This window comes from Natrix helvetica (assembly GCF_964273705.1).
Source record: "Natrix helvetica genome assembly, chromosome: 3".
NCBI classification, from domain to species: Eukaryota; Metazoa; Chordata; class Lepidosauria; order Squamata; family Natricidae; genus Natrix; species Natrix helvetica.
In genome coordinates, this window is record NC_138549.1 from 88,916,291 (window position 1) to 88,940,189 (window position 23,899).

General features: G+C 41.3%; 1 protein-coding gene across 5 annotated transcripts in view; it reads left to right on the top strand.

Moving 5' to 3' along the window:
• Nucleotides 1-20,785, top strand: part of ZNF644 (zinc finger protein 644) — a 73,645-nt gene extending 52,860 nt beyond the window's left edge. For 2 of the 5 annotated variants that reach the window (XM_081948267.1, XM_081948269.1), the window contains 2 exons: nt 18,380-18,482; nt 20,185-20,785. In XM_081948267.1, the coding sequence (XP_081804393.1) occupies nt 18,380-18,482; nt 20,185-20,377 (296 nt within the window). In that variant the 3' untranslated portion in view covers nt 20,378-20,785. Of the gene's footprint in view, nt 1-5,216; nt 5,291-16,347; nt 16,462-17,596; nt 17,651-18,379; nt 18,483-20,184 lie in introns of all 5 variants that reach the window. The other 3 variants (XR_014174985.1, XM_081948266.1, XM_081948268.1) reach the window with 3 other exon arrangements.
• The last annotated feature ends 3,114 nt before the right edge of the window (nt 20,786-23,899 follow it).

Below are 23,899 nucleotides of genomic sequence, written 5' to 3' on the forward strand. Positions count from 1 at the left end.
TACAGATAGTCCTCAACTTACAACCACAAGTGGGACCAGAATTTTGATTGCTAAGCGATACAAACATAACACTGGATGTCATGTGATTCTATCTCTTAGTGACCAAAATCCCAGTAATTATACCAGTCATTAGCCGAGGACTCATCCCAATTCAAGCCATTATGCATTATAAACTTGGTCCATCCCAGCCCCAAGCCTCAGTAAGGTAAGGGATTGCTTCCAACTCCCCACCCACCCATCTGTCTCCACCCCATCTCTGCTCTTTTGGCTGCCCTGCCCTTCGTCTTGCAAGGTAGTAAGGAACCTCAGAAATATGGCTCCACAGTTGTTGCCACAGCCTGGAAACTGCAGCTGCCCTAGCTCAGTCCCAGACATCTTTGCCACTCTGCATTCTGAGACGCCTGCCATCTTGCGTTTTACCACCTCACCTCACTTTCACCATTTTCTTGCTCCTGATGATGATGAGGTGTACCTGTCTGGGTCTGGCTTCACGCTATGAAAAGGGGTGGGGAAAGGTTGCTTTTGGCTTTTCTTTCCTTTTTCTCAGCACAAGGCCAACCCCAAGCCCACCCAGTACCTCTTTACATGTGGCAGTTTCTTTGCCAACAACTCCTGGATGGACTGGGACTGGCCTCCCATTGTGAAAAAGAAAAGAAAAGGCTGTTTTCAGCTCCCTGCCCCCTTTTGGAGCCCTAACTTATCCAGGAGTTGTTTGCAAAGAAACGTCCCTTTCAGAGATTCCTGGGTGGGGCAGTTGCTTTTCCCTAAATAAAGAGCCCAATGCAGCCTTTTAGCCCCTTTTTCAGAGTGAAGACGGACCCAGACCTACCCTCGAACTCTTTGCAAAGGGATGCTATGGCTCAAGGACTGCTTTAGTCTCTTCCCCCTCTAGCCAGCCTCAGACTGGATACGCCTCGTTAGCAGTAGGAGCAAGAAGATAGCAAAGGTGAGCTGGGACAGCAGAGTGCAGGGCAACAGGTGGCCAAAAGAGCATAGATGTGGCAGATAAGTAGATGGCTTATCCCATTCAGTTGTAAGTGCAGATGGGCTTGCAAGTGGCTATGTTTTGACCACCTGATTACAGAGGCACTGCCACAGCTTCAAGTATAGGTCATAAGTGCCTTCATTCAGTACTGTCATAATTTCAAACAGTCTCTGAACAATTGGTTGTAAGTCAAGGACTGTCTGTATTGGAATTAGCAGATGTGCAGTATATGAACACTTTTTTCTGTAAGAAAGAGGACCAGCAGTGCCACGTAGAAATTAATAGCGTTGTTCACAGGAACTAAGTTGCTTGGCAAGGAACATAGTTTAAAAACTGCTACTAGTTCCTATCTGTATCCTTGGTCATAGGGGATTAGCTGATTGTTGGGAAGTCATGGATACTACCGTGTTTCCCCGAAAATACGACATGTCCTGCTAATAAGCCCAGGCCTGGTTTTTGCCTGGTTTTTGAGGTGGGTGTAAATATACGCCCTGCCCCGAAAATAAGCCCAAGTGAAAGGGTGCCATGGCAAGTACAGGAGGAAGCCCTTCCCTTCCCTAGTCACCTCAGCGCTTCTCGGCTCCTTAATCGGATCAGTTGAGCTGATCCGACTTCCATTCAAAAAACAGCTGATTTGCGGGTGCTGCTCAGGCCGTGGCCTCCGGCAAGTGCGGCTGCCTTTGTCATCGATTACGGCCACAAAAGCAGCAGGAGGCCAAGTGATGCACCCCATGCGCCTCGCCCCGGCCTTCTGAAGGGTACTGTAGCAGCAGCTATCCACAATTTTTTTAATCATTATTTCGTCCCGACCCACGTGGCCCAGTGAGCCACGTGGATTGGGACAAAATAAGGGTAAAAAAATTGTGGATAGCTGCTGCTACAGTACCCTTCAGAAGGCCGGCTTGAGTCTCCTGCTGCAAAAGTGGCTCCGCCTGAGACTGCTTTTGGGAGAGGAGGCAAAGGGGAAGCAATCAGCTTCATCTCGCCCTTGCCCTCAACCCCCCCTTCGGCTGAGCTCAAGCAGAGAAGTGGGCCGCAGGGTTTCAGGAGCAAAGTTGAGGCTGACAGGAGTCAGGGCAGGGGGGAAAGTCCAGTGCGGCCCCAGCGCTTTTCTTTCCTTGGAAACGGAATCTTGGGAATGGGAAACGGCATTCCCAGGAAGGGTGGGTATGTCGGTATGTGTATAAAAAACACAAAGCAAGGGAGCCAACAGCCGCGGATTAAGGAGCTTTGTGAAACGTTACGTCTACACTCAAAGTTTGGCAAGGAAGGGAGAAGAGATACTTCCCTCTCTTGGCAGTGTTTTGCTTGATATGAGAATCGGCCAAAGAGAAGGAAGAATGAGACCTGCGAGGAGATACTGCTGCCTGCAGAGGCACAGACAGAGCGAATTTCATTGAAGACTCCGGCCAGCCGACAAGACTATCTGAAGGGGGAGGGGGAGGAGATTTCCTGCACGTTGGCAGCAGCATCTTCTCACAAGGCTTCTTCTGACATCCCCAGTTGTATGGATTTCCATGCCTTCCTTTACGGGATGTTGCTTCGCCCCTGGGACATCGGGAGAAGCCCTGTGAGGAGACGTGCAGGAAATCTCCTCCCCCTCCCCCTTCAGATAGTCTTGTGGGCTGGCCGGAGTCTTCAATGAAATTCGAGTTGAACTCGCGAGATTTTTTTTTACAGGGTGCTTCCCTGGACAAAACAGCGAGAAACACGACGGAGCTGCAAGTCTTGGGTAGGACGCGTATGTCGCAGCCCAACTCCTCCCACCCCGCCCCAATGCTAACAGAATCCAGGCTGCTTCCCTTCCCCACCATCTCTTTAGCGAGAGGGGTGGCAGGTGGGGTGGAGGAGAAGTGAGAGGTGTGGAGCGAGACCTGCCTTCTCTTGTTGTCTCTTCTCCCCCCCTCGCCGGGCATGGCAGGCTTCCTCTGCAGCTTCCAAGCCGGGGCAGAGAGGAGGCAAAACGCTCACCCCTGGGGATGAATCACACGCTTCACTGGAGAAACAGCCCCACACCAGCCCCGCCTTCCTAACTCTCTCACTTCCCAGATTGTCCCCCTCACAAAGAAAGCCCAGCCCGACGCAGGGCGGTAACAGGACACATCAGAGCAGTGCCGGCCACTCGCTCGGCTGGCGCAAATAAGACCCCCACCCCACCCACCCCCGATAATAAACCCAAGGTCATATTTCGTGGGTCAAAATAAAATAAGCCCCTGTCTTATTTTCGGGGAAACACGGTACTTTGGGAGTAAGGTGAAGTTCTTGAAATTCATTCTCTCAGCCCTTTTAACTTGGAACATAGTTAACCTTAATTTCACCAATGTATTATCTTCTCTGAGAAAGTCTTAGAGTGTTTTAGATGCTTTTGATTTTGTTGATAACAGTATTCTAGATTATTTCCTAAATTGGAAATTATATCACTAATATAATTTCTGCTTGCAGCATACTGGCAGTTTTGGAATAGATACTTGTGCTTTGTTACTATTAGAGTTTAATATTTAATTGACGTTCTTGAGGGCAAATGACAATTTGAGAGAGGGAAAGATGTTTTTAATATACTGGTGATATTCAGCTCTGTAATGTCAGAGTCGGGAGAAGCAGTGCATATTCTGAACTAAAAATTAGTTGTCTAAACTAAATTATGGGGTGTAAAACTAATATATAAGTAATATTTATATATATATAATATACGTAATTTTATATTTATGTATATATTATATATGCAAATTTATAAAAATAATAAAGCTCAGCTAATAAATTGAAGAAGAACCGTAACAAGGTGGAAATACACATAGGTGATTGTGAAAACTAATAGGGATTCTTTGTTTAAAATGGGATATAACTTTAGCAGGAATATGTGCATAATTTTAGAGAGCTTGTAGAGTTAACTTTCTCAACTGAAACTCGGGATTGTATCAGTGATAAATACTGTATCTGGCTGAATAGGATTGCTTTTTTATTTTTCTTCTTTTCCCATCGTTTAATGAATATAGCTCATGTAAAGTATTTCAGTGTATTACTTGTTTATGTGAGATGACACAGAAATATATTAATGGATACATTAATAATTGGAAGATTTTGAACAATGATCGTAGTAGCATTGAAGAGTAGGGCTTAAAGACTAATGATAATGCACGTCTTGAGGAAGATTTCATTTCACTGCAATACTTGAGCAAAAAACCCTTTCTAGAGCAGGGTAAAACAGCTCTTAACTGGTTTCCCTCAAAGTTAAAATACTTTTCTCAATTCTCCATTAGTGGATCTCTTCTTTAATTATAATCTTTAGTTTTTTTCTGGTTGCCTCTAGTGTCCAACCTTCAAAGTCCTTTTGTAGCGTTTTTCTCTAATCAATTTCTTATACTTAGATCCAAAATCTTCATATATTTTTAATAGGATTTTAAACAACCCTGGAAGGATTCTTATAATTAATTTCAGAATCTTATTTCCCATCTATCTGGCTCCTTAGTACATTTTTAACTTTCCAAAATCAATATTCCAAGAATACTTTTTGCTGTTTTATTTCAAAATGATTTTTTTAGTCTTTGAACTTCACTCAGGATTGAAGGAGAATCACCCGGGGTAAGAAAACTTGTCATTCTGAAGGTTCATAATATCCAAAAAGTAGTTAAGCAATTTCCAAAAGTGATTAAGAAAAGAAATAAATGAACCTGATGTTGTTTGAAAACTCTAAACTGAGGCTTGGGCAAAGCTAACCTCCCCTCTGCTCCCAGAACTGTAAAACCTACCAAAGACCACTGTTTTATGGTCTCCCCAGGGAAGCCTTATATGGAGTCTGTGTGGTGGTCCCAACTCCTTCCCTTTATTTAGAGAAGAGTTATGAGGCACCAATCTGCTTGCCAGCTCCTCTTTGCTGTTGTCATTAGTTCCGCTGATAGCAGAGCTATCCTTCCTCCAGCACAATATATTTTGAGACTATTCCATACTTTCAATGTGATCTGCAAATTCAGTTGCAATTTAAGAAAAAAAAAGATTGTGATGAAAATATAATGCTTTTGGCATCAAAGGTCATACTGGGTTTTCTGCCTTTTATAATTTCTTCAATTTGTACTACTTTTTGATTTCTTTGCACATTTTTAACGAAAATACCATGGCCATAAGTCCCTTTGAGCATTTTGTTACTTTGTGCCCCAGTTAAATATTTGTATGCATAAATGACCTTTATTTTATGTTTGACAGTTGCTATAGGAGCTTTTTATATTTTGTGTTTCAGCAGAAGAAGAGCTATCAACTATCAAAGTCATTGATGCTGAATGGAATGTCTTCCCAGGGCTACAATTGCTTCTGGCAAGACACTGACTTTTTTTTTCTGTCTGTTTATTTTGTGGCTTGTTAAGAATATCAGTATACCCCCTTTTTTTCTTAATGGGTAGTACACCAGTAGCAGATAGAGATGCTACAGTTGGATGAGCTTTTAAAATAAGGATTGTCAGTGTCAGTATCAAACATTGCACTGTCCCTGGCCAGCTGCTTAGAGAATTGGCCTCTCCAGTCACAATGGCATCACTTTTGCTAGCTTGATGTTGAGAGAACTAGCAGACTGAAAGCTCTTGCTCTTTTGCTTATAATTTCAGTCTGGGACCGAATGAATGCGTACCTAAATTTTCTTAATTCATGCTGACTAAAACTCAATATTAGAACTGTCTTTTTAAGGGGGAAAAAGTAGTTCTTATAGATTTCAAGTAAGCTACTTTTTAAAACATGAAATCGGAATGTAATATAAATAAAAAAGATTAAAGTGGAACTCATGGCCCATTGAAGAACTGGATCAATCTTACATTTCTTTCTTTTTTTAAAGGGAGCGGGTGATTTTCTTAAACAAAATACAGTGCAGTTGTACTTATAATTTGCTACTACAGACAAATAGCTTATAATTAATCACAAATGCTAAATACGAAATGATACCATGTTATATTTCATCACAACTGTTCATAAAATTAAAATATTTACTTCTATTTTATACTTGAGTATATTCATCAGGATATTGAATTCCAAAATAACTATGATTCTACAAAAGTTTCATTTGGTGGATTTTGGAGCACTTGGTATCAGATATAATTTCTATTTTATCATAGTTGTATTTCTAACACTAACATGCCATAATCTATCTCCAAATTTCATCTGCTTTGGAAAGTGGTATAACATTAGTGATGCTTTGTACTTTTCCCAGGTTCATTTTATCATCATTAGTATAGGATGATTACACCTATATTACATATCCCCAATATTATATGAGTATGATATTCGTTGTTTATTTAGTGAATCATTAATATTATGTTGAAGATTATACAACAAAACTGCATTGGCGACAGGAAGGGCATCTGGCCATTAAAGCACTCTGTTAGTTCCATTCATTTGCCCAGAGTCCACCCCGCAAGGGATTATGGGTTTGTTAAAAGAAGAAGATGATGATATCAATGTCATTTGTGTTTTAGGACATAGTTCTTGGCACTATGATTCTAGGACTCATAGGATAGATTGAATTTTACATATCATTGCTGGGGAAGTCTCTGATCTTTGATTGACAAATAATTTTGATTTTTCTTTCTTTCTGGCATTTCATAAACTTCCAGAGTGGTCAGATTTCCAAGATCTGAAATCTCTGACCACAAACAGCTCCAAAACAAGATGTGGCGGACTGTGGCCCAGGTAAAAGCGAGGATCTGTTGGATCCCAAAGCTTCCCATTCCTTAAATACATACAGCATTTCTGCTAGCTCTCTGATTTCTGCCCTCTAAATCCCTAGAGATTTAGGGATTGCCCTCTAAATTCATACAGATTTAGGGATTGTTAGTGTTTCTGTAGGAGCTTAAATGCTTTGCCTATTAAATGTACAAATGTTCTGTACATTTGGACTATTCTGACACTGAAATAGTCTGTTTCCGGAGGAATTTTGCAGGATTAGCAAGGATTGGGTATTGTGATATCCAGTTGGCCTCGAGACAGAGTTAAGTTGAAGCCACACCTCTTTGCTCCTTGCTTCTGGTTCCTAGTTTCAACTCTGTCTGGCTGAAGAAAGACAAGTTGCTTTTGGTTCCTGATTCTTCCAAAAACAATCCAGTGCCATCCTGCAAATTCCTTCTCCCTGCCTTCTTCCACTTGCCTCCATCTGATACCTATCCCCTTGGTGTGGCTCACTCCCGGCCGCCAATAAGGGATTTGAAAGTTGCTTCTTGGGGCTATAGAGGCAGAACTCCATTATGGCACCATTTTGGGGCCCCAATTTCCTGCGGGCCGCATGGGCTGGGGCAGAGGCTACTACGAAGCCTCGTTTTCATCCCTGCCTTCCTGGGTCGTCATCCCTTCTGCAGCGGCGGTGGCAGCAAGGCCCTGTGGGCCCAGATTGACGCCAGGAGGCCCCGAGCGGGACAGCTACGCGGCTTGAAAAAGGAGCCGGAAAGGTCTACCAGAGGATGATTTCGTTGTGTGGAGGCCGTGAGTGATTGGGGGAAGCTGTTTTTTTTGTCGCTGCTGTTTCTGGTGGGCTGAACCTGGTGGAGCCCTAACCTGGTGCCATGGCAGATGTAGAGGAGAGGCCGGATTCCCTTCCATTGTCCCCTGGGTAGGGGACCACCAGTGGGGCCCGAGTGAGGCCCACAGCCTCTGTGAGACTGCGAAAAACTGCAGCAGCTGGAAAATCTTCCAAGGCCTTGCAGAGGGATGAGGAAAGGAGGCACACGGCCCGGGAAAAGCAGGTGTCCAGGGCTGAACAGAGGGGTAGGCCTAGTTCTCCCTTGAGGTCTAGATCGCCCATTAGATCCAGGTCTAGGTCTCCTCACGGGGGATTCCCCAGTGTATCTCAGGGATATTTCACCTTCCCCTCCCCCACTCTCCATGGTGGAACAGGGCCCCTATCTAAGGGATCCTTTTCAGTGCAGGGGGGCCAGGGGGGATAGTCCCATCAGGCCATCATTGGCTCCACAGTCTGAAAACTGCACAAGAGGAGGAGGAGGATTCCTTCGTTAGAGACATGGAGCAACTTCCAGCAAGCATTCAGAGGTTTATCTCCTCTGCAATTTCACATGGAATTTCTGCTGGGTTACAGAAGGGGTCTGTGCAACCCGCAATGGTGGCAAAGGTCCCTGGAGTGGGGAGTGCCACTGCTCAGGCCAGGCCGAGGCCTTCCCCCTGGGAGGTGCGCTGGCCTGTTTCTCCTTCTCTGGCTAGCAAAGGTTCCATGGCAGGGGATCAGGTTCAGAGAGAGGTAGACATGTCTGGTGATGAGGATCCCTCATACCTGAGGCACCAGCATTCTCTGGTTTGTTTCCTCCGGATTTGTTCAGGTCACTGTTGCGCAAGGCCAGGGCCACAATGCAACTGGGTGAGATGGAGGGCGCCAATGAGGGCCCCAAGGAGGGTGGTCTGGAGAAAAAGCTGGAGGATCGAGTTTACTCAGAGCCTCCTCCAGCGAAGGAAGACATCCCTGCCCCTAGGTTTTTCCTAGAGGCAGTTAAAAAGCAGTGGGAAAAGCCAGGAACATTACCTAACCCCAGCACCAGTGATAGGAGGTTCTTTAACATGGAACCTAGTTTCTCTGAGGTGTTGCAGATGCCCACAGTGGACACTCCAGTGGTGGCATTGGCTTCCACATCAACGGTGGTGTCCGGGGATGTGGCTGATTACTTGAAGGCCGAGGACAAGAAGGCGGAGTTGACTCTTCGTAAAACATTCCAGTCTTCCGCATAGGCCATCAAGGCAGCTGCCACTGCGTCGTTCTTCAGCCGCACGGCTATCCTTTGGCTACAACAGATGCAGGAAAGGATTCCGTCTGAGGAGGTGCATACTCATCAAGATCTCAACAAGCCGGTTGCTGTTGCACAATTCTCTGCGGACGCCACTCTGCATGCCATGAAGTATGCCTCACGGGCAATGGCGGCCTCGGTGACCTCCCGACATCTCCTGTGGCTGAAGGGGTGGCAAGCGGAGAACAAGGCAAAGTGGCACCTGGCATCATCGCCTTATTCCGGGGGATCCCTTTTCGGTACCCCGTTGGACCCAATCCTCGTTGAGGACAAGAACAAAAATAAAGTCATGCCCCGCCTGCAAAGAAGTCGGAGCAAAAATCTGCACCTTATTTTTGGAAGCAGTCCTATCGTCAGTCAGATCAGGATGCACAACACAGCAGGTATTTTCTGAGATCAGATAGGCAGTCGGATAGGCACTACACCAGGGATAGGCCTAGGTTCCAACCCCAGGGGAAGAGGCCCTTTCGGGGGGGAGGTGGCCGTCCCTACCGCCGAGGCATATAGGTCAATAGTGGCCCCACCCATAGGCGGCAGACTGCTTCTGTTTGCCGACGCCTTGGCTGAGATTACCGCTGATGCCTGGGTTCTGATTACCATCAGATTTGGCCTGCGCCTAGAGTTCCTCTCCATTCCACCGAACCATTTTCGGTCGCCAAGAGTAAAGATAAATGCTCTCTCATGAGGCAGGCGATCCAACACCTTCTAGAGATTAGGGCGGTGGAACTGGTTCCACTGGACCAAGTTGGATCAGGTTTCTATTCTAACCTCTTTGTCATTCCGAAGAGTTTGCGGGGATGGAGGGCGATACTGGATCTTAAACTGCTAAATTTTCACTCGGTCTATAGAAGATTCAAGATGGCATCCTTTAAATCCATTTTAGCGGGGATCAGGCGCAATGACTTCATGGTCTCTATCAACCTGATGGAGGCTTACCTCCATATCCCCATCTTCCCTGGCCATCGCAAGTACCTCAGGTTCTCTTATTTAGGTAGCCACTATCAGTATAGGGCCCTACCGTTTGGCTTGGCTTTGGCGCCTCGGACCTTCACTAAGATCCTAGCCGCGGTGGCGGCTTCCCTCCGTGAGCGCTTTGTCAGGGTCCAATTCTATCTCGATGACATCTTAGTCCAAGCAGCATCGTTTGAGCAGGCGAGGGAGGATATTTCGTTGGTGGTATCCACACTACAGCAGTTAGGTTTTTCGGTTAACTTAGATAAGAGTTCCCTTGTTCCCGCCACCAGGATTCCTCACCTGGGGACCATCATAGACACTAAGCTGGGGAAGGTGTTCCTGTCCCACAACTGTAAAGTTAGTTTGTTAGCCCTAGTTAGACAAGTTAGAAGTCAATGTTTTGTTCCTGTAGTAGTGCTCTCCAGCTTGCTGGGGAAATTCATTTCTTGCATAGACGTGGTACCTTGGGTTCGTCTATACGCGAGGCCACTCCAGTGGCGTCTCCTGCCGCATCAGAGGTCCAACTCCAGCAATTCCGAGGAAAAGTTCAAGAGACACCACAGGTGCAGCTGTCATTGAGGTGGTGGCTCTCCCCAGTGCTACACGAGGGCTGTGAGTTCAGGGAGCCGGAGCGCCTCATCCTGACAACGGACGCCAGCTTCTATGGGTGGGGAGCTCTCTTGGAGTCCCGGATGGTGCAGGGATGTTGGACCTGGTTGGACCTCCAACACAATATAAATTGGCTGGAACTGCGAGCAATTCACTTGGCATTGCGGCACTTCAAGGACCATGTTTGGGATCAAGACATCTTGGTGCTGACTGACGTGGCGGCGAAGGACCATGTCAACCGATAGGACGGCACACACTCCAGGGCTCTTCGAACCGAGGTGATGGCACTCGGCGCCTGGGTGGAGAGGCATCTTCAATCGCTCAGGGCGGAGCACATCACAGGAGCGAACAATCATCAAGCCAACTGGCTCGACCACGGGGAATGGAGCCTTTCTCCGAAACTGTTCCAGGCCATCTGCTCCAGGTTCGGCCATCCGGAGGTGGACCTGTTTGCCACACCGCAGAATGCTCAGGTGGATTGGTTCTTCTCTCAGTTCCTGGCTCAGGGGACGGAAGGAGTCGATGTGCTTGGGATTCCGTGGCCGGAGGGCCTGCTCTACGCTTTCCCTCCCCTTCCTCTTCTCCCTGGGGTAGTTCGGAAAGTGATATCAGAGAGGGCGGAGCTCATCTTAGTGGTGCCCTACTGGCCGCGCGGGGCGTGGTTTGCGGACCTAATGTGCCTGTCAGTGTCACACCCGGGGAGGATCCCGGGGAGGGATGTGGACCTCAAACAGGGGAACCTGGTGCATCCCGAGCCACAGTGGCTGCAGCTAGCCATGTGGAGATTGAGGGAGAGCGCCTGAGGGCCGTCCAGCTTTCACAGAGGGTGGTCTCCACAATTGAGGCTTCACGCAAGGGTTCCACCACTAGGATTTATGATTCCATCTGACGGGTCTTTGCAGAGTGGTGCCAGGTCTCGGGAGCGAATCCTCGTGAGGTCTCAGTACAACACGTCTTGGAGTTCCTCCAAGATGGATTGGATAGGGGGCTCTCACATGGCATCCTCATGAGACAGGTAGCGGCCCTCTTCACGATTATTCGGGTAGAGGGACTCCTTCCACTTTCCCAGGTCCCGTTAATTAAGAGGTTTCTGAAGGGTGCGAGGAATCTCCGTCCCCGGTAGTCCACAAGTTTCCGACATGGAGCCTCACTACGGTTCTCCAAGCAATGACAGGAGCACCATTCGAACATTTGAGGACTGTTGACCTGAAGTTCATAACCCTTAAGGTAGTGTTCCTTGTGGCGGTCACCTCAGCCCGTCGCATCTCCGAACTAGGGGTGTTGTCCCCCAGGTCAGATCTTTGTACATTCCACAATAATCAAGTCGTCCTGCTACTGGATCCGACTTTTGTTCCCAAGGTTAACTCCTTTTTCCACAGGTCACAGGAGGTGGTATTACCAGATTTTTGCCCGGAACCGTCTCATGATAGAGAGCGCCTTTGGCACCGGCTGGATGTCAAGCATGCCTTGCACATTTACCTGAGGCGCACGGAGGGCCTCAGGAAATCTGAGGCGCTCTTCGTTTCCTTTTATCCATCTTCCCTGGGGAAGAGAGTGTCCTTCTCGGCTATAGGGAGGTGGATCAAACTGGCCATCGCATTGGCCTAGGAGGTTCAGCACCTTCCGGTGCCCCAGGGCATCACGACATACTCCACCAGGAGTGCGGCTGCCTCGGCGGTCTGGGTCACACAGGCGCCTATCATGGAGATTTGCAGGGCGGCTACGTGGGCGTTCCCGTCTCCCTTTATCAAGCACTACAGGTTAGAAGCGTTTGCATCGGCTGATGCGGCGTTTGGTCATAAGGTGTTACAACAGGTGGTAGTGCATGAGGGGCCCAGGACCAATAGTGCCCCCCTGAGAAATGTTAACTTGGGTATGTCCCAATCCTGGCTAATCCTGCAAAATTCCTCCGGAAAATGACGGTCTTACCTGAACTGTTGTTTTGGGAGGTTTTGCAGGATTAGCCAGGTTCCCGCCCTAGCATTGGTCCAGGGGTTGGGGGAGTTCAAGGGGTAGGGTGTGTTCCCTTACGACTTGTTTTCAGGTGTTTTGCAGTGGTCTTGACTCGTTGAAACTGGGAACCAGAAGCAAGGAGCACAGAGGCATGGCTTCAAATTAACTCTGTCTCGAGGCCAATTGGACATCACAATACCCAATGCTGGCTAATCCTGCAAAACCTCCCAAAACAGTTCAGGTAAGACCGTCATTTCTGGGGAATCCAGAAATGTCTGGACCTGAATGATCTGCTTCAATGTCAATATATTTCCAGAATAATCCTATTCAGAAATATTTTGTCTAAAATGTTCCATGATGAGCAGAACTACTACCTATATTAAAAATTTATCCAGGAAATATTTGCCAAATCCGAAAGCTTTACATATTTCTAGAGTTCCTATAGCTTACTTTGCATGTCTTCTTGCAACGGTTTCATTATATCATCACTGAAATGAATTTTTGTCCAAGATGTAAGCAAATGCATTTTACACTTAATTAACGCAGTTTCTAATAGAAAATGCATGCACTTTGACATTAATAGTGGCAAGAACTACCTATAGATTACTTCAAGAAATTCTGGAGTTTTTAGAGACTTCTGAAAATACATCTGTTCTTGGACTGAACTTGCTGAGATGGTTTCCCCTGGCAGCTGTCTGCAATCTTTTCTACTTGTAGATGATCTTCCAGATAGCGGAATGATTGATGTCCAATTTCTTTGAGAATCTTTAAATCCCTTCCTGGATTCATAGGTATCTATAACCTCCTTTCGGAAAACCTCAAAAGAGCTCTTTTGATCTATGCATGGGAATACCACACACTTCTACAATAAAGAGCAAATCAAACAAAATGTCTGTGGTTTAAATAAGACAGTTCTTTCTCGATCCTATCTAGCCATGTTCTATTCATTTACACCTAATCTAATTCTAATTTTAGGTATTTGTAGTAGTGAAAACTGTAAGGATGCACTTATTTTCTTGCAAATGTTTCGTTATCCAAACTCGGTAACATTATTAGCTGGGGTAATGAAACATCTGCGCAAAAAACAACCAAGTTCAGAGAACATCAAGGACCCCTCATTTGAACCCTGAGCTGTAAATATTGGTACTCTAAGCCATATCTAGTGTTTCCCAGGCAGAAGTCCTAGTTTGGGAGATTCCTGTTAAATTGGCATAGAAGACTAAAATAGTACTTTGACCTCTACAAGTGCTCCAATGACAAAATAGGTTTTACTTAAGTTTTTGTTGATTTTATACATTTGTACAAGTCAAAAGTAGAAAATCAAAACTTTGTTTCAGAATAAGGAGAGATCCAAATCAGGAAGTTGTCAAAATATGATTACAAGTAATCAAATTAGTACTTCTAATTAAAAAATAACATGTTAGTAAGATGTAAGCTTATTCTGCTTCATCCTCTTTATAAGGTATTGTGCTGAATAGTAGATATTCATTTCAACACCTGTATTTGTTGGTAGAATTTTTTTTCATAATCATTTTAGTGCAGTGTTCCCCAATTTTTCCAGATTTGCGAGCTGGCAGCGGGTGGTGGGGAGGGGATGGTTCTTTGTGAGTGGTGGGCAAGCATACATGAGCGCAGCTCCTTTGCACCCGCCGCTCGCGCAAATGGAACACGCACGAGCTCTCGCCCACCACTTTGGGCGGCTCAATTCTCAACAGCAGTGGGCCATGGCTCATGGGTTGCGGACCCCTGTTCTAGTGGTTTATTCTCGTAAATCTTTTGCATTTTTCATAGAATAATTCTCAAAATTTATTTACAGCATTTTTAAAGAAATGGTGTTTACCTTCATTTGATCTCACTGAACCTTGTGGCTAGAATTCTCAGTTACCCAAGATAAATATGGATTATTTTAAAATATATTTATGCATTCTTACTGCCTAACAAAATATTTCTATTCTGGTATAGAAGAAAAAAATTAATTTGCGATAATTATTTTTCCCAAGTAAAAATATATTAATACTTCATTGTAGCTACTAATTGTCTACAGCAGATGGCAGCGCCTATCTGTCCTTAGTTGATTTTAAAAGTTAAAGAGGATCAGATTTGGATTGGGGCTACTAAATTGGAAAGTCAAAAATAACATCCCACAAGAAAGCATTGAAAAACCCCTATAGTACAGATACTGAAAATTCTCCTTCTGGAAATATCTGTGTGATCAGTATGGGTTGAAGTTGACTCAAGGAATCATATCTCTAGCAAGTAGTTATATGAAGGGAAAATATTTTTAATTGTAGCTAGTCCAGAATGCAGCAGAATGGACAGTTACAGACATGCCATGGTTTGCCCATGTAATACCTCTATTCCGGGAGCTACACTACTAGCAGAGTTTCAGATACAACTCAAGGTGCTCATTATCACCTACAAGACCTTTGGTTGCACAGGACCTGACTATATGAGGGACCTCCTGTCTCTGCTGTAGTGTCTGCCTGTTCCGTTAGATATTACATAATTAGCATGCTTTGGGGTCAGTCAATTAAACTGTGTTATCTGATGGGACCCAGGAAACGGGCCTTCTTGATTGTAGTGCCTATCCTCTGGTACAATGTCTCACCAGAGATTCGTATTGCCCGTAATTGACTCATTTAAAACCAGTTTTTGCCTTGGGCTCATTTGATTGGCCGGCCCCTTGTGAGAATGCTATTATGCTTGAAAAAGTACTTGTTTTGTTCTTTTATGGATGTTCACCATTTTTATTTGTTGTGTGCTTGTTTCCATCTGTTTTTTTATACTGTACATTGTCTCGAGTCATGGGGTTGAGTGGTCTTGCAGATTTGATAATGATGTTTAATAAATGTTTGACTTCATTCATGTTTAAAAGAAGTTAATATAACTTTTCAACTAGCATTACCTTGGGGAAGTTTACAGATGGAAGTATCTTTATTCAGTGGCAGAGATGTTGCCCCTTTTTTTTTAACTACAAAAAAGGTATACATATTTTCACGTGCAGGTAGTCCTCGACTTACAACCAGTTGCTTAGTGACCATTCAGAGTTATGATGGATCTTGAAAAAGATACTTATGATCCAGATTTGAAAATCTTCTAGCCATTGCCTTCCTACCTCAGGTTTTTTTGTTGGAAACCAGCATTTACCTACGGTTTCCAGTAAACATGCCCTTTATGGATAATGGATTCAGTTAATGACTGCAGATTCACTTAACAACCATGGTGATTGCTCAATGAGTGCTGCAAAAAAATATAAAATCTAGTTGTAAAATTGACCCGCTCAATGATTGGCATTTAAAACCATAATTCTGGTCTTAATTACAGTCATAAGTGAAAGAGTACTAAATATATAAAGAAAGAGAGGTTGTGTAGGCCTTAAGAAAACCCTAAAATCCACAAAGGAAATACTTTATTAAGTCAACTGAAAGATTATCAAAGCTTCATGGTTTCCAATTTCTTAAATTTCATAATTAGGTAGAAATATTTAAACTCAGATTTAAACACAGTGAGGACTCTTTGAATCTATACAAAGTATCTTCTTAAATGCATTGAGAGACAGCTTTCAGATACTAAATCTCCTCCCAGATTGCTCTTTCTGCCCAGTGACAAATACATCAAATTTTTTGGCAAGCAAGAAACAGAATAGAATTCAATATAGAAATTTTTATAGTAACAGACCTGGAGATAATTTAAGCTATTTCATGAATTAACAATAAAGTCAAAACTATATAGAATATGCTTATTTAATGGTGGAAAAGAATCCAACTCCGATAGAGGAGTCCCAGCAAAGATCATGTCAAGTCTTGGTTACTGTAATATGGCTCTATTCAGTTCCCATTATGTTGGCTTTTCTAAACTAAATTTCAAAATTGTGTAATGATGTTTCAGCCCATTTGTCAAATACTTACATTTATTCTTCAAGGAATATCTAATATATTGTTTCATTCTAATTTATCCTGCATAATTTATGTTAGTAAAGTTTGAACAGAATATCACCAATTATTAATGTCTCACCAAGTGAAAATAATATCTCAACAACTCTGCAAGCATAACGAAGTGACAGGGTCTCACTCTCCCTCACTGAAGGTCTGGCTGAAGACTTTCGTGAAACTTCTAAACATCAGCAGAATGGAGTCCATCTGGATTTTGTGGGGGGGACCTCATTCCAGAGGGCAGGCATTGCTACAGAAAATATGAAAGGTAGATATATGGCAGTCAGTATTAATCTTTATTTTGTAAACACAATGTATTAGATTCATATTTATAAGCTTTGCTGATCAAATGCAGATGCGAATTGGTTATCATATTTCCTGATAAGGTGGCAATACTACTTGATAATATGAATTTGAAATCAGATTCTAGTTTTTTGTGTTTGAGCCCTGTATAGACCAAGTGTTGGGAATCATTCCGATTCAGGGCTCTCTTTCTTGTAAGGCCTATAGAAACCTACGTTTTTGCCTTCAGGAGAATGTTTCACATCAGAGTCCCAGAACTATTTTAGCTCTCAGTAATCTGTGTAAAAGAAGCTAGCATTAGAACAGATAACTAGTGTAATCTTAAATCCCTAGAGTATTTGCTTTGGCAGAAATCTAATCATTTAGTGAGAGTTGGGAAGCAGGGTGGAAAATTTGCTTTGGAAGCTGGCTATCTTGGGAAATCAAGTTTAAGAAAAGGTAAGGAATAAATCAGTGCACAGTAGTGGGACTTGCCTCTGTGTTTTTCAAATAGCATTTTAAATGATACTTTAGCCTAGTTTTAATGTATTACCATTGTCATCCCTGAGACAAAATATACATATAGTTATGCTTCTTTACTTTTTTGTCAATGTCTGTCTTTTTAGCAATGTCCAAAAATACTATTTGTATACATAGTATGTTGTCCCTAGGAATCAATATAGTTCATATTTCATTTTGAGAAGAGAATCTGAATGTTCATATATCTGTATACAGATACAGGCCAATACATTTCTGCTTTTTTATATTGTATTTTTCCCCAATAACCTAGAAGGTAGTAGAAAAGACTTAATACTAGCAGTCAGCATTCACTTTCCTTTTTCTGTTTCCTTAAGACATCCTTAAGATTTTCAGGTATTTTTGCCACATTTGATTCTATCATATCTACTAATTTGACAAGGTGCCTGAAAGTTAGTATGTAATAGTAAGTACAGAGTTTAGTTTGAAATTACAAATGGTTCTGCTCATAGGTGTTTTGGCAGAAAAATCATGGTGTCCTGTGTTAAGACCAGTTTTTGTACCTATTGACATTTTTCCTGAAGATTTGCACATATATGTAGGAATCAGCAAGTAGTATTCTTGATTTGTTTACTGCATTTTAGATGTTGATACCTGGGGTGGAGCTGGAGATGAGGAAAAAAGAGAGAAGAGAATAGGCAAGTTATTTGGAGAGAAAGGAACTTAGGTATATTATGCATCTGAATTTAAATACAGTATATAGCTAAGAGTTTATTTTTCCAAACCAAAAAATTCCTTCCTCCTCTTCTTTTTCTTTTCCATGTGAGGCAATATTCTGTATTATTCTGGTACACTTAATTTAAGAAATATTGAGTAATGACTATAGATGATGGCTGAAGTCTTCAACAACTTCCAAGCTTTTAAACTATAGCCAATATACGAGACTCCTTTTAGCATGAAGAACAGAAAACACTTCAAACTAATATATACAAAAATTCTAGTTGCGAATTTTCTCAAAACATACTTTGCATTTAATCATTGATCCTTTTGCATTATGACTGCATGCTGAGAACAAATTATAACATTTCCAATACAGTAAATAACATTTCAAAATTGCCCTGTTCACAAGCAAAGCATGATGTTTGTGTGATCGGTTATAAAAGCTTAAAAGTATTAAGTGTTTTTTAAAATTATATATGTTAAGAAATGAAAGTTTAATAGCAAGTTCAAACATATATTTAAGTTGTGCATGAAGTTAGAAAACATACTGCAGCATTATGAAGAACTGTAACATGCATATTTTCTACAGCTTTGTAAAATTATAGAAAGTACAAAAAAATCTTAAATGTATTTTCAGCGGGAATAGTTTTGTCAAGAACAATATGTATATATTTATATCTATATATGGACTTTTTTTCTCTCAATAGCCATAGATTGTAAGCAAAAAAAATCAAGATCAAGATCTGGAAGCAAGAAAAAAATTCTACCATTACCTCATGGTGCTGATGAAGTTTACATACTCCGGTGCAGGTATATATAGACATATAATAAGTTAATTGTTAATAGTTGATTAGAGTTTTTGTTTAAGTAGATCTGCGTTCCGAGTATGTACCTGAGATGAATAACAGTATATTAACTAAATGACTTTCGCTATTTAATAATACAGATATAATCTTAACAAAAGAAGACTGGAATATGTTTTGAGTCTGTGGCATATTGCCACATGGTTCAAGATACAGACATGTCATTGAAAAACCTATAAAACCAGCAAACCTGAAGTTTTGCAATTTTCAGTTAATACATTGATGAGAGCCAAAGAGGATATAAAGAATTAATAATGCTGTGAGCAAGTACAGTAGTTAAGTACCGCCATATCTGCCAGAATCTTCCAAAATTTTAGTAACTTTGTATCAGTTTTCTGCACCATTATTTAACTATTGAGTGGAGCAGTACTTTTCTTATATTGGGTGAAAGCAGAATGTTTTGATCTCTGCTATTGTAGATTGCTACAGTGTATCAGGTTCATGTCAAAACAAAACTTTCCAACAAATCAACTAAATCATTGATTTTTAATTCCAATTCAAATACTAGTTATTAATTCTATAAAGTCCTGTTTCTGAATCTGGCATACGTCAGGAAACTACAACTTTATAATATCTCAGGTTATTGCTTTCTATTGCTCACTTCCTCTTCCATCAACAGTGAATGTTTATCCAACATAGGATAAACCTTTTAGTTTCTCTCAAAAGATGCACTTTTAAAAGCTTTTTATTTCTTACACTGTCAGTGACAACAGGTATGTATGTTGGACTTTCTCATTGGGAGAACAGAAATTTCTGACATGGGCTTTTACTGTCACAATGTCTGTCCTTTGAAAACCTCAAGTTTAGATTGGCATTGACCCTGGTGTCTTTTAGGAAAGCTTTAAAGACCTGGATGTTTTCCCAGGCAAGAGGTTAGGGAGATTATTTGAACACATGAGATGCTACCCTTGTTTTTGTTCTTCATTGCTATTAAACTTTTTTATATTGTTTATTCTGTATTTGGAATTTTTATGTTTATGTTATGGCCACTTAGGATTGCTTTTATTAAGATGGGCAGCCATATAAATCAAATGAATGAAGTGTGTAGTATTATCTCGGGAAAGATAATACTAAATGATTTATCATTAGAGACAAAGAATAGATGGTGAAGAACACTATATTACACTAAATGTGGTTTAACTTTGTACACTGGTTATTTTCTAGCTAGTTAGTAGAAATACCAAATATTCTGCTAAGTGTGATATTTTTTGTTGATCTTAAGGAAAAGAATTGATTCAGGGTACAGCTGCACCTTGGACATTTTAATGTACAGTACCCATACTCCAGTATGCCAGAACCTTCACTTATGAATATTTTACCTTGTTTCAAAGTTTACCTAGATCTATCATGTTTTTGATGTATCAAAAGATGAAATCCTTAGGGAAAAAAGCTTATCACTGCTAATGAGCCATTAACTATGGATTATGTACAGAGATAAAGTTTGGGTATAAAATTATAGCAATTTGTATATCAAGAACAATTTAAATCCAGAATAAAAATTCACTGTATTAATATACATAAAATCCATATTTGGACAATCTGTGCTAAAGCAAACCTTCCTTACGTTACTTTGTGCAATCGCTATACTGGATACAGAGCTGCTTAAAAACATTAATGTACTTTGTTTGGATCATTTAAAAACTATATAGGTTTTGTGGTCTAGTATTTCGAGGACCCTTATCTGTTCAAGAAGATTGGATAAAGCACCTTCAACGCCACATTGTCAACGCAAATCTTCCTCGGACTGGGGCAGGCATGGTGGAAGTGACATCACTGCTTAAAAAACCTGCCTCAATCACTGAAACTTCATTTTCTTTCCTGATGGCTGAAGCAGCTTCATAGAATGTGGAAACACTTCATATTGCATTGGATGTACATTTGAAATAATTTTGTTAATTTTTTTAAAGTTAAATTATCTGTTTATAAAATTTGAAGCAAGAAAATGGGAGTGGGAGGAGAATGACAGTTAACATCCAAACAATTGAGTACTTAAGACAGTTACCGTAAGTAGTCTTTATATTTTATATAGGGTGGAAGATGTATTTTTAAAGTTTACTATGTTTTTGGGTCAATTACTGTGTTCACTATTGATACAAACACATCACATGTAAGAAGATGTTTTTAAATTGTTGCACATGGGATCTTAAGATACGTTTTATGAAATGAAAGCATTCTTTACAGTGTTACCAGAATCAATGCTTTGTTTTAAAAAAAAAAACTTGCTTAGTAAAATATTTTATTTTCTTTGTATGTATGTAGTGTTTTGTACAATACCAAGAAATGCTAATGCAATTTATTAAATTTAGGGCATTAAAAATCATGTACTTCATAGATCAGGAGACTGTTCCATTCAAATAGGGCAATTAGTACTATTTAGCTGTGTATGTGTTTTTTAATCACATAAGACTTTTTTACTAAAAGTGGAGGGAAACTTGTTAAACAAATTTCTAAAACCTATGTACATAATACTGGAAATTATTTGTGGTAAGGAAAGATTCTTTACTTCACTTGCATTTCTCACTGACAATAAAATGGTGCATCCATGCTACCTCCAACTTTGTCAGCAGTAATGGTATTTACCCTTTCCATTTGTAGCATCACATACTTACTCATGGTTTTCTTTATTGTAGAACATGCTAATGACATTGTTCCTTTATGCTTTGCTTAAAAGTATGTTGCTTATACAAATCCTTTTGTTGCCTTTATTTAATACTATAGAAATGTATTAAAAGCATTGCTCACTACATGGCTTAGGTTAAACTAGCCTTTTTGCAGTTGTTTTTAAATAAATCATAATATCATTGACACAAATAGAAAAGTTTCCACATATGAAGAGAATGTTTACAATTTGAATTTTAGAATTTGTTTTGGGTGTAATTATATGTATGAAAACTGTAACACTATGCTCATGCTAAGGACCTATTTACAGAATTATTAAAATAAATGTGCTGTGAGGATAGAAAAATATGGTGCAAGTGTCTTGATCAAAATTAATATTGGCTGTTGACAAAAATGTCACTTTTCAGCAGATAAGCAAATTCCTCTTTGAAAACTGGTTCTGTAATGCAAGTAATGTTTCCTTTTATTCATGTAGGGTGATTAATACTGTAGTTAAGCCAAGGAAATGCATTGATATTGTTTTGCGTGTAAATAAAATTATAAAACAGTTGAGATGTGAGGAGTATTTTGGTGGAGAATATACATACCTCACAGCCAGTGAAATTGCGTTCCTCATGGTATATCTCCATACCAAGACTATATCTCTCTAAATAAAAGGTTAAAAGAAAATGTGATATTTGTCTGTAATGTGAAGTAATTCTTGTTCTGTATTACGTACATGTTCTGAAGTTGATTAATCTCTGCTATAGAAAGTTTTCACGTGAAATATGTTCAAAATATATCATTCGCAGGGGAACTAATATCTGGACAGAATCCACTGTTGTATACATTGCTTTTTCCCCACATTCTTTTATAGAATTGTATGTCACCAAAAATTCCACTTTGCCAGAGGAGTTTTGAAACCACCGGAATAAAACTCCACCAATGCAGTGACGTTAAGATGGCAGGAGGAATAGATACTGTTCCATTTGATTTCTTGAAGTGATTAGAATAAATCAACCCTTTCAGCCTGGACAATTTTCAGTCAGGTAGACATCAGCTTCCAGAATCCTCAGCAACAGCCATGTCGAAGTTCACATCTAGAAGGAATCCAGGTTGGGGAATAACTGTAACAGATCTATCAAAATGAATATCATGTATTTTAATCAAATTGTTTTTTTAATTTGATAATGGTTTTTAAGACCAGGCAATGAAGATAAGAAAGAAAGTATTTCACATGACTGAGGCATGAAAAATCGCAGTACAGACAAATCATATACTGTGTATGGATTAGAGAGAAGTGGGTGGGACAACTACAAAGTTCTTCATTGTCCATTGTATAAACTACAAAGCAGAAAATTGCTAGTTATGGGTGCTTTAGCAAATTAAATTTTAAATGGAAGAAAAATTGTTTTCTCTCTCTTATATTTCAGAAATACCAAATACATTTAAAAGCAACATATGTGCTTCTCTGTATTATCAATTACTATATGCTACATAGTCTATTCAGAGCAACAATTCATATATTTTGTTATGTTACTACAGCAAGGGTGTCAAACTCACCACGTCACATTGCCATCACATGTTGCGATGGGCCGCCATTTTGACACCCCTGTACTACAGCTTTGAACTGGTAAGTTCAGGCAGTTTTCCAATTCTGATCAAAAGCTAGAACTGAGAAGAACTAATCAACTGGTTCCCTTTTATCACTATATCAGTTTCTAAAAATTTCAGTGTGAATGTTGGCATGGGCTTGTTTTATTTTTGGCTGGACCTAGGTAACTTTTTCTCTGGTCCAGTTCTGCTTTCATTTCTCTCTTAACATTGTTGTTGACCACACTATTCTGGAGCCAGCTCCAGAGTCTCCATTTTATGACGGTGCTCTTCCTTTCTCCAGTTCTAGTCAGTGGTGGTTGTGGGGGAGAGATCACTCCCTAAGCCCTCCTGTGTGAGATGGTGCCACAGGGTTCTACACACACTCCCCTCCTTTCCAACATCTACATGAAATCACTGAGTGACATTATGCATCATTTTGTTGTTTGGTATCATCAGTATGCTGATGGTACCCTATTCTGTCTTTCATCACGGGCCCGATAAGTGAGGCTGTCAGGTGTGCCCCAGTGCATGGAAGTTGGATGGGGAAGAACCATCTCTGATGTAATCCTAACAGACTGAGTGAATGTAAGTGTCTGAGCTGCCCAGATCTGGAGATACACCATCTTTTACTTTGGATGGGGTTGCATTTCTCTTTTCAAGGTCGGTATGAAACTTGGGGGTCTTCCTGAACTTGCAGCTTCTGCTTGAAGAGCAGATGTTAGCTGTGGCTACGAAGGCCTTTGCACAACTCTGATGTGTACATCTGTACATCTGATGTGGCAGTTATGCCCTTTCCTAGATCAGAGTGCTCTTTGGCTCATCAACTAATCAACTTGTAGCTTGATGACTACAATGCTCTCTGCATGGGGCTGCTCTTCAAAACCACCTAGAAGCCTCAACTACAGGTAGTCTCGACTTATAACAGTTCATTTGGTGACCAAAGTTATAATGGCACTGAAAAAAGTGACTTATGACCATTTTTTGCTGTTCCAACCTTTGCAGCAGCATCTAAGAGCATGAGATCAAAATGTATATGCTTGGCAACTGGTTCATACTTACAACCATTGCTATGTCCCAGGGTCATGTCATCCCCTTTTGCGATCTTCTGAGAAGCAAAGTCAATGGGGAATCCTGATTCTGTTAACAACCGAGTTAATAACTTATCGACTG